Below are 9,947 nucleotides of genomic sequence, written 5' to 3' on the forward strand. Positions count from 1 at the left end.
CAGGAGTCCTGGTTCCCAGCTGGAACAAGACAAAAGGGCATCAGCAGAGGGGATCATAGTGGGAGACTGCAGGTCAGGAGCAGGGGCCACCAGCAAGGCTGGGCAGGGGCAGGGCTGAGCTGGCAAGGGCTGCAGGTCAGAGCAAGGGGCCCCAGTAGGGTTGGTGGGGCAGGGCTGAGCTGGCAAGGGCTGCAGGTCAGAGCAGGGGGCCCCAGCAGGGTTGGTGGGGCAGGGCTGAGCTGGCAAGGGCTGCAGGTCAGAGCAAGGGGTACCAGCAGAGCTGGGGGGCAGGAAAGCAGGTGCAGCAGGAGTGAAGGGCTCTGGCAGGGCTCTAATCCCACCCTTGACCTGCCAGGCTCTGCCAACATCAATGACCGCAGCCTGCTGGGGAAGCGGGACAGTGAGCTGGCGGTGCTGGTGGAGGACACAGAGCTGGTCCCATCTGTCATGGATGGGGAGCCATACCAGGCTGGGAAATTCGCCCTGAGCCTGCGACTTGACTGCTTCAGGTGGGAATAGGCCACACATCCCACCCTCACCCTGAGCATGCCCCTTACTGCAGAGGTGGGGGGATGGGCTGGAGACATGGGTGCAAGGCCCTGTCTCAGGGCTGGGCAGCAGCCGCAGCCTCTTACCTGAATGTGGGCGGCTCGTTCCAGTGCTTGGTCATTCTCCGCAGGGCACTCCTGGGAACCTCGGGCAACTGCAGCATCGACATCCAGGATCCTGTCAGCGACCACTTCTTTCATGAGACCTGGAAAGGCATCGCCCTGAACAACTCCAACATCTATGAGCAAGTGTGTGGGGAACCTGGGGCTGGGGTGGCAGGGCCTATGGGTCAGGAATGAGGGGTACTGACAGGGCTGGGCTAGCAGGGTCTGTGGGTGGGGAGTGAGGGGCACCAGCAAGGCTGGAAGGAAGCAAGGCATCATTAAAGCTGGAGGGAGCAGAGAGCTGGACTGGCAGGGGTTGCGGTTCGGGAATGAGGGGTACCAGCAAGGCTTTGGGGACAGAGCTGGGCCTGCAGGGCCTATGGGTGGATTCCAGCCCTGCCAGGCTCTCACCCATGACCTCATCCTGCAGGTTTTCCGCTGCCTTCCCACCAATGCCGTGCTGTCTCTCCGGGCCCTGCGGGAGTATGCAGCAGTGCAGAACCTGGCCTGTGTCAGCCCGGAGCTTGCCCGCCAACACCTAGCTCAGGTGCAGGGCCACCTGGTGCAGTTTCCCTTGGAGTTCATGGCAGAAGAGTACCTCCTGCCCCCACTCAACAGCAAGGAAGGCATGATCCCCATGGAGGTGTGGACTTAGACACATGGGGGGCTGCCTACTACATCCCCCAGCCTCCCCCACCCTCCTCGGGGCTCCCCTGGTGGCCACTAGAGACCCTCTGCATCCAGCGCGGGGACCAGGACCAATTCTCTGCCTGGTTAGGGTACCAGCCACACTGACACTTTACATTCCACCCCCTCTCTTTGCTTGTTTGCACAGCCCTGAACCCTTTGCATAGGTCATTCCGGAGGCAGGACCGCCCGGCAGCTCAGCCCTGCAAACACCCAGTCACAATGCCTGTGCCCTGTCTTGGCTGACGCCCTGCACCCACCACCCCACTACTCTCCCGGGCTATCACTACATTCCACAAGTCGAGTTCCTGCAAGAGGGGTGCCTGGGTCCCAGGGTGCCTCAGTTTCCCCTGACCTTTGCTTGGCACATCCCCAGACACCCCCTTCCTGCTGCTACTAACTGCTGAGGGAGCACCTCTCAGCCTGTTGGCACACTCCATGTCACATACGGTAGGTGTTGTGCCCTGCCCCACCCCTCCCAGAGCCACTGAACATTCCTGTTTGCTTGGTCCCTCCCACAAACTCAGCCGTCAGCCTGTCCCAAACCCCCTCCACGCCCCCAATGTCACTCTCAGGAGCTGATCCCACCAGCATAGCTGGGCTGGAATGTCAGAGGGGGACATGCCTCGAAGGCTGCTAGGGCTAAGGTTTCACCAGAAAAGTGGCAGCCAGGCAGCTGCTGAGCTACAGCCTGTATTTGGGTTTGCCCCTGGCTGTAGCCTCCCCTCACTATAATTGGACCAGCTCTGTGCCCAGCCACTAACCTGCCTCCTTGATTGGGTTTGTTACGTAAATGCTTGGAAAGTGCGGCCTGCCTCTTTCCTTACTGTGCTCTGGGAGGGGCCTGGGGCCATGTGCCAGGCTGGGCAGGCTCCAGCCGGGGGCCCTGCCTCCGGGATGAATGCCCGTGTGCAGAGGCACATACAAGGACTGGCTGTGCTATGACAGCACCCAAAGCACCGGGGCAGGCCAGCAGCATCAGGAGGAGTCTCACAGGGAGTGCCCTGTGCCCACAGGAGTGGTGTGTAGGGAGGGGGGTGAGTAAGTACAATTCCTGCACTGTGTGTACATACTTGTGTGTGCACACTAAGTGTGCATGTGTATACACACCCAGAGTGCATGTGTATATGTGTATACACTGGGCAGCTTGCTCCCATTTCTGAATAGCACATCTGCAAGGGCAGGGCAGCTTTGGCGGTGGCAAAAAGGTTCAGAGAAGCATAAACTCGAAATTCATTGTTTGGATGCTGGTAGTGCCCAAAGGCTTCAGCCAGTCTCGGGGGGCTCCCAGTGGGCCAGGTGCCGCACGCAGCCTCACACTGAAATAGTGGGCCCAGGCTGGGCAAGGCAAAGGAGACAGACAACATGAACGTCCTATCCACTGCAGCAGTGTGGCTGGAAAGGACAGCCCACTTGACAGTTTGTTCACCCCACTCCAAAATAGGCTCCTAAGGCAGCGAGCTGATCAGGCAGGTGTGTTTTCTGGATGCCCAGAGCAGTGTGGGGGAAGAAACGCTGTTGCCTCCAGCTGGCAGGTGAGAGAAAGATCCCAAGCTGGGGGCACTAAATGCTATTTGGCTAGCTAGCCCAGGGCAGGGTGATAGGGAACAGCCAGCATGGATTTGTAAAAAACAAAGATCAAACCAATCCGATAGCTTTCTTTGATAGGTAACAAGTCTTGGAGAAGCAGTGACATGGTATACCTAGACTTCAGTAAAACAACTGATACAGTTTCACATGACCTTATCAGTAAATTAGAGAAATGCAACCTAGATGGGTCTACTATAAGGTGGGTGTATAACTGACTGGATAACCATTCTCAGAGAGTAGTTATTAATGGTACACTCATGCTGGGAGGGCATAACAAGTGGGGTTCTGCAGGGTCCGTTTTGGGACCAGTTCTGTTCAATATCTTCAACAATTTAATGATGGCATAGAGAGTATGCTTATTAAGTTTGCAGATGATACTAAGTTGGGAAGAGATGCCAGTGCTTTGGAGGATGAATTCAAAATGATCTGGACAAACTAGAGAAATGCTCTGAGGTAAATAGGACGAAGTTTAATAAGGACAAATGCGAAGTAGTCCACTTAGGAAGGAACAATCCGTGTCATACATGGAATGGGAAGTGACTGTCTAGGAAAGAGTACTGCAGAAAGGAATCTAGAGGTCATAATGGACCACAAGCTAAATATGAGTCAACCCTGTGACACTGTTGCAAAAAAAAGCAAACATGATTCTGGGATGCAATAACAGGAGTGTTGTGAGCAAGACATGAGAAGTCATTTTTCTGCTCTACTCTGAGCTGATTAGGCCTCAGTTGGAGTATTATGTCCAGTTCTGGGCACCACATTACAAGAAAGATGTGGAGAAATTGGAGAAGGTCCAGAGAAGAGCAACAAATTGATTAAAGGTCTAGAAAACATAAGCTTTGAGGGAAGACTGAAAGAATTGAGCTTGTTTATTTTGGAAAGAGAAAACTGACAGGGGACAATATAGCAATTTTCAAGTACCTAAAAGAGTGTTACAAAGAAGAGAGAGAGAAATTGTTCTCCTTGACCTCTGATGTTAAGACAAATTGCAGCAAGGGAGGTTTAGGTTGGACATCAGGAAAAACTTCCTGTCGGTGGTTAAGCACTGGAATAAATTTATCTAGGAAGGTTGTGAAATCTCCATCATTGGAGATATTTAAGAGCAGGTTAGACAAATATCTATCAGGGATGATCTAGACCAGGACTATTCAACATGTGGCCCGTTTGTTTGTGGCCTGCAATGTGTAAATGCGTACAATGGATTTATGCGGGGCTCAACACGCAGCCCGCAGGTGGGATCCTTTGAACATGGCCTTCACTGGGAACATACTCCATAATAGCGAGTCAATATAATGGTCTACTGTTGAGATGCGTTGTAGTAGTTAAATTCCTGGACTGTCGTTGCTCATTAAAGTGCTGTCAAATGGGTGGAAATCAGATAACTATTGCATTTATTATTAGCAGAACTGACTTACATGTTGTATAGTCTTACCTTAAATTGTATTCATGCCCTTCGGTGTGAAAGAAGCTATTTACATGTTTATTTGCATGTACGTGCAACTGCACTTAAGTTGCGGCCCTCTGCATGTGCTGTATCATTGTGGCCCCCAGGGCTTCCAAAGTTGAATAGCCCTGATCTAGACGGTGCTTGGTCCTGCCCTTAGGGTAGGGGACTGGACTTGATCTCTCGAGATCCCTTCCGGTTCTAGTATTCTAGGGACAGGGAGCCATTCCTGTTCATCTGTGGGAATCCACATTGCCACCACTCCTGCAACTCCTGGGCCACTAGGATGGTTTGCTTCCTAGGGGCAAGGGTTCATTTATGGGGCAGGAGGATTTGGGGAGTGCCCCCATACTCCTCTCTAATCCCCAGGGTCCCAACACTAGAAGAACCATGCCACCAGGTGTTGGGGTTATCTCTTTAGACTGTGAGCTTTTCTAGGAAGGGGAACCTCTCTCTACTGCACTACATGTCAGGCTGGCACCTGCAGCGATCCAACTTGATCTCAGCTATGGTGATCTGTGCAGTCCCTGGCACAAAGGGCTCTGTTACAACATCACTGCTTCTAGATGCTACCCCCAGAACTCTGCCAGGGTGAATCCTCCAGTGGGCATTGGGCATATGTCTCTACCAAAGCTGCCTCTGCACCACCAAGCATAGATGCATCTGTTCTCTCTAGTGGTGTGGGGGGTGGGAAGGGATTGGTAAAGGACAGTTTCCATTCTCTGTCAGCACAGCCCCCTTGGCCCTACTGTAGGGCTGGACAATAAAATGGTGGTGATTTGCCAGGGTTAACTCCTAGCCGCCTGCCATCACTATAGTTACCTGCACTTCCACTGGTATGGGTGCTTGCAGTGCCTGTTGGCTGCAATTCACCATTCCCAGCCAATGGGAGTAGCGGGAAGCAGTACAGCGCGGGACACCACTTCCCACAGCTCCCATTGGCTGGGAACTGATCTGCGGCCAACAGGAGCCTGAGGAGGTGCAAGTAAATACAGCGGCACTGGCCCACAGGCCAGGATTTGCCCATCCCTGCCCTAGCATGATGCTGAGCTGCAGGGCAGGGCTTAGCAGAGGTTGCTCTCCTGCCACAGCACTGACCGCAGCATGGCACCAGGGGGTGCAGCACTACAGAGATGCCATGTGCCCAGAGGGGAGTCACATCCAAGTGCTCGCTGCAATGAGATATGCAAGATACAGACCCCCCCCCCCACTCATGCAGGGAAGTGGGGCTCAGAAGGGCCTCTCACCATCTGCAAGCAACTGCTAAGGAGGGCAGGCCGGGGCAGTCCTCCACTACTCTCCTTGCACATAAGCCCTGTTCTGATTTCACATCAGGATGTGTTTCCTAATCAGCTTTAAAAACAGCTATATTCTTGGTCAACAAACCTTGTCTCCCCACGCCAGCTAAGGCACATACAATGCCAGGATTTCCCACCCCAGGCTCATCATCTGGCATTGGATGGCAGCTGTCCCATCCGCTTGCCCACCTCCAGGCCCAGCCTAGCTAAATTGAGTTATGGGGCTAGCTCCTACAGCAGGGGTGGGGAACCTAAGGTCCATGGAGCCAGATGCAGCCCCCTGAGGCTCGGGGCTCCCCCCCCACCCTCAGCATGGGGAGCCCGTGCTGGTGCTCCAGCCCCCTACCGTGCTCACACACAGCTGGAGCACACAAAATCTACTAGACTGGGCCTCCCAAGGCTCTGGTGTGCAAGTGGGAGGTATCAGTGAGGAGTTGGGGGGTTGCATTTCACGCATGTGCGGCCCCCAACTGATTTTTCTGTGGGACAGTGGCCTCCAAACCAAATAAGGTTCCCTACCCCTCTCCTAGGCTATGTCTAGAGTACAGAGGTTTTTTTGAAAAATGTAGCCTTTTTTTGAAAAAAGCTTAACTGTGTCTAGACTGCCATCGCATACTTTTGAAATGAAATCAAAAGAACTTGGTGTTTTTTTCGACAGCAGTAAACATAATTTTATGAGGAAGAATGCCTTTTTTCAAAAGAGCTCTTGAATGCAAACAGGGCTTTTTCGAAAGAGAGCATCCAGATTGCCAGGGTGCTCTCTTTTGAAAAAGTGGATCACTTTTTCAACAGTCTTGTGGATGTCTAGACCATCTCTTTCGAAAGAGGCTTGTAGTCTAGACATACCCTACAGAAAGGCAGGGTTGGTCCATATCCCCTTGGGGAGAGGCCCAAGGGGATTCTCCATATCCCTGCTTGCCCCTGACCCAAACATTCCTTCCCCCACAGGGCTAGATGGGAGCTGGTGCCCCCTAGAGGGGACAGGCCCCTGCCCCTTTCCCTGCCTCCCTGAACCAGCAAGTCCCTGCCCTGGGTAGGGCCAGCCCTAGGAGGAAGCGGAGCCAGGGCAACCCCACATCAGAGGCGTAGCAAAGGGGGGACGGGGCAATTGTCCCCAGGTGCCACGCTAGGGGGGCGCCAGGCAGGGGCGGATCAGAGTGCCGCGGGGCCCCGGGCAGCACAATTTCGTGGGGGCACCCCCCCCTTTGACACGGTGCATGCGCAGGGCTTCTGCAAGCGCGGGGCCCGGGGCAGCCGCCCCGCTCACCCTGCCCCAAATCTGTCACTGGCGCCAGGCCAGGGTGAGAGTGAGCGCACACTGCGCAGGCCCACCTGACACTAGATCAGTGAGCTGGTAGCTGGGCCACATGCTGCCGCCTGGAACACACTGAGCAGAGGCAGCCGGCAAGCCTTTTTTAAAAATAAGATTAACTTTCCTGACCGGTTCCTCTGGCTCTGTGGGAGGGGGAGTTGGTTGGGAGGGGGGCACTGGGGTTGCCGGTCTCTGAAGGAAGGGGATTTGGTTGGGAAGGAGGGGCCTCTGGGGTTGCCTGTCTCTGAGGGAGGGGGATTTGGTTGTGGGAGGTGCTGGGGGTGCCTGGCTCTGGCATCAGCTGGTAGAAAACTTTCCAGTCTCCAGCGGCAGCCCCTGGTAGGGCAGGCCAGGGCCAAGGGGCATGGAGCAGGGGATGGGGGGCCAGAGGCGTGTAAAGGCAGGCAATGGCAGGGGGAGAGTACAAGTGGGGGGGGTGAATCTTGGGAGGAAGAGGTAGCTCAGGAGCATTTTTTGGGGGTGGGACAGTGTGGGGGGACCTTGGGGCAAGAACAGCAGGGTGGGGGATCATGGGTCTGGGTGCTTGTGCTCGCCAACCCCACGTTTTGGGCACTTCTGTGATTCTGGGCTAGGAGAGCTGGGTCCGCCCTGAGGCAATGCCCAGCCAAGGCCAGGGACAACATGTGTTAAAGACCCAGAGTAAAGTGATGGCTTGGCTGGTGGGGAAGCGAGCAGAGCTTTGTCATTTGTGCACTCTGCAAGTGCTGGGAATGGAAGCATGGGGAGCCCCTTACCCGTATGCTGAATTTGCTAGTGACCTGCCGCCTGGCACCCAGTTCCCTACCCACTGACTTTCAGCCACTCACCCGTCTGTCACTGGACTGCCTCACTAGATTTCATCTGGACACAAAGCACTATCAAGCAACTGATGGCACCATCCGCCCACTGGAATGGTACCAAGCCCGCGTGACCAAGGCAAGACTTGTCCTTGCCAGCCTTTGCTCTCCCCATTGGTAACACTCAGAGGGCTTTCCCAAGGAGGCCAACATTGTTCCCATTTTACAGCTGGGGAAACTGAGGCACAGTGGGGGCTGTGACATGCCTGAGGTCACATACCAGGCTAGACTAGAAGCTCAGTTTCCAGTGGGTCAGGGGCTGTCTACATGGGTAGCAAAGATGTGACTGCAGCACAGACCAGCATAACCTGGCTTGCTGCAATCTGATTAATGTGGGGAACAACCGCATGGTGGGGAGGCTTCAGCAATCATGTCTAGCTCATGTCTAGCCCTGTCTAGCTCATGCTGCACTCAAGCCACCCCTGCTCAAAGGAGACAGTCCTGGCAGCTGCCCGCCAGCCCACGGTGCAGCCCAACTAACGGCAGCGAAGGGCAGAAACATACCCAGCAGCCATCCTCTGCCCCCGCTTCAACCATCTACTCAGCCCCGCCCCCAGGCTTGCCGAGGCCTGTAGGGGGAATGCTTCGGACCTAGCCAATTCACTCCCCTCGCGCCACAACACCAGCCTAGAGGCACCATAGGGCCTGGCCCCTGGTACCCCATAGTGTGGGAGAGAACAGGGCCTGACCTGACCCTCAGTTCAAGGGATCCACTTGAGGGAGGGCCCTGGCACCAAAATCTCATTGGTGCTCAGGAGGCTACAGGGCATCTCTAGGGGGCACTGGCTCTGGTTCAGTCCCAGGGCTGGGGGCACAGGCTGGCTCATGAAGGTATGGATGGGCTCTGGGGATCTGTCCCTTCTAGGGGGCACCAGCCTCCATCTAACCCCATGCAGGCAGTATGGAACACTACAGCTGGAAAGGACCTCAAGAGGTCATCAAGTCCAGTCCCCTGCCCTCACAGCAGGACCAAGCACCCAGGGCTACTTAACACATGGCCTGTGGGTCATGTTTGGGTTTATGTGGGGATCAACATGTGGCCAGCGAGTGGGAGCCAAAACAAAAAAGTAGTCAGTGTAATGATCTTCTGTTGATATGCATTTTAGTAGGTAAATTCTTGGACTGTCATTGCTCATGAAAAGTGCTGTCACATGGGTAGAAATCAGGTAAATGTTGCATTTTAATATCAGCAGAACTGACTTAAATGGGGCCTGTGTGTTGTATAGTCTTGCCTTAATCTTTACATTCATTCCTGTCAGTGTAAGAGAAGCTATTTGTATATATTTGCTTGCATATGCAACCAGACTTAAGTTGCAGCCCTCAGCATGTTCTGTAAGTATCAGTGTGGCCCCTGAGGCTTCCAAAGTTGAGTTGCCCTAGCTCATCCCTGAAAGGTGTCTGTCTAACCTGGTCTTAAATATCTCCAGTGATGGAGATTCTGCAATGTCCCTAGGCAATTTATCCCAGTGTTTAACCACCCTGACAGGCAGGAAGTTTTTCCTAATGTCCAACCTAAACCTCTCTTGCTGCAATTTAAGCCCATTGCTTCTCATCCTAACCTCAGAGGCCAAGGAGAACAATTTTTCTTCCTCCTCCATATGATACTCTTTTAGATACTTGAAAGCTGCTCTCATGTCCCTTTTCGGTCTTCTCTTTTCCAAGGTAAACAAGGCCAATTCCTTCAGCCTTGCCTCATAGCTCATATTCTCTAGACCTTTCATCATTTGTGTTGATCTTCTCTGGACTTTCTCCACGTTTCCAGAAATGTGGTGCCCAGAACTGGACACGATACTCCAGCTGGAGCCTAATGTAGGGTATGTCTACACTACAAAGTTAATTTGAACTAACGGATGTTAGTTCGAATTAACTTTGATAGGCGCTACACTAGCGCTCTGCTAGTTCGAACTTAATTTGAACTAGCGGAGCGCTTAGTTCGAACTAGGTAAACCTCATTGCATGAGGACTAAGCATAGTTCGAACTTACTAGTTCGAATTCAGGGCTGTGTAGCCCCTTAATTCGAACTAGTGGGAGACTAGCCCTCCCCAGCTTTCCCTGGTGGCCACTCTGGGCACCACCAGGAAAGTCGTATGCCCCCCTCCCGGCCC

The 9,947-nt window shown here is 53.8% G+C and overlaps 1 protein-coding gene across 2 annotated transcripts in view; it reads left to right on the forward strand.

The window, feature by feature from the left end:
* The window catches only part of PLD2 (phospholipase D2), a 23,880-nt gene extending 19,576 nt beyond the window's left edge, over positions 1 to 4,304 (forward strand). For both annotated transcript variants that reach the window (XM_075908058.1, XM_075908059.1), the window contains exons 23-25: positions 356 to 509; positions 680 to 797; positions 1,084 to 4,304. In XM_075908058.1, the coding sequence (XP_075764173.1) occupies positions 356 to 509; positions 680 to 797; positions 1,084 to 1,308 (497 nt within the window). In that variant the 3' untranslated portion in view covers positions 1,309 to 4,304. The remainder of the gene's footprint in view (positions 1 to 355; positions 510 to 679; positions 798 to 1,083) is intronic.
* The last annotated feature ends 5,643 nt before the right edge of the window (positions 4,305 to 9,947 follow it).

This window comes from Pelodiscus sinensis, chromosome 24 (genome assembly GCF_049634645.1).
Source record: "Pelodiscus sinensis isolate JC-2024 chromosome 24, ASM4963464v1, whole genome shotgun sequence".
NCBI classification, from domain to species: Eukaryota; Metazoa; Chordata; order Testudines; family Trionychidae; genus Pelodiscus; species Pelodiscus sinensis.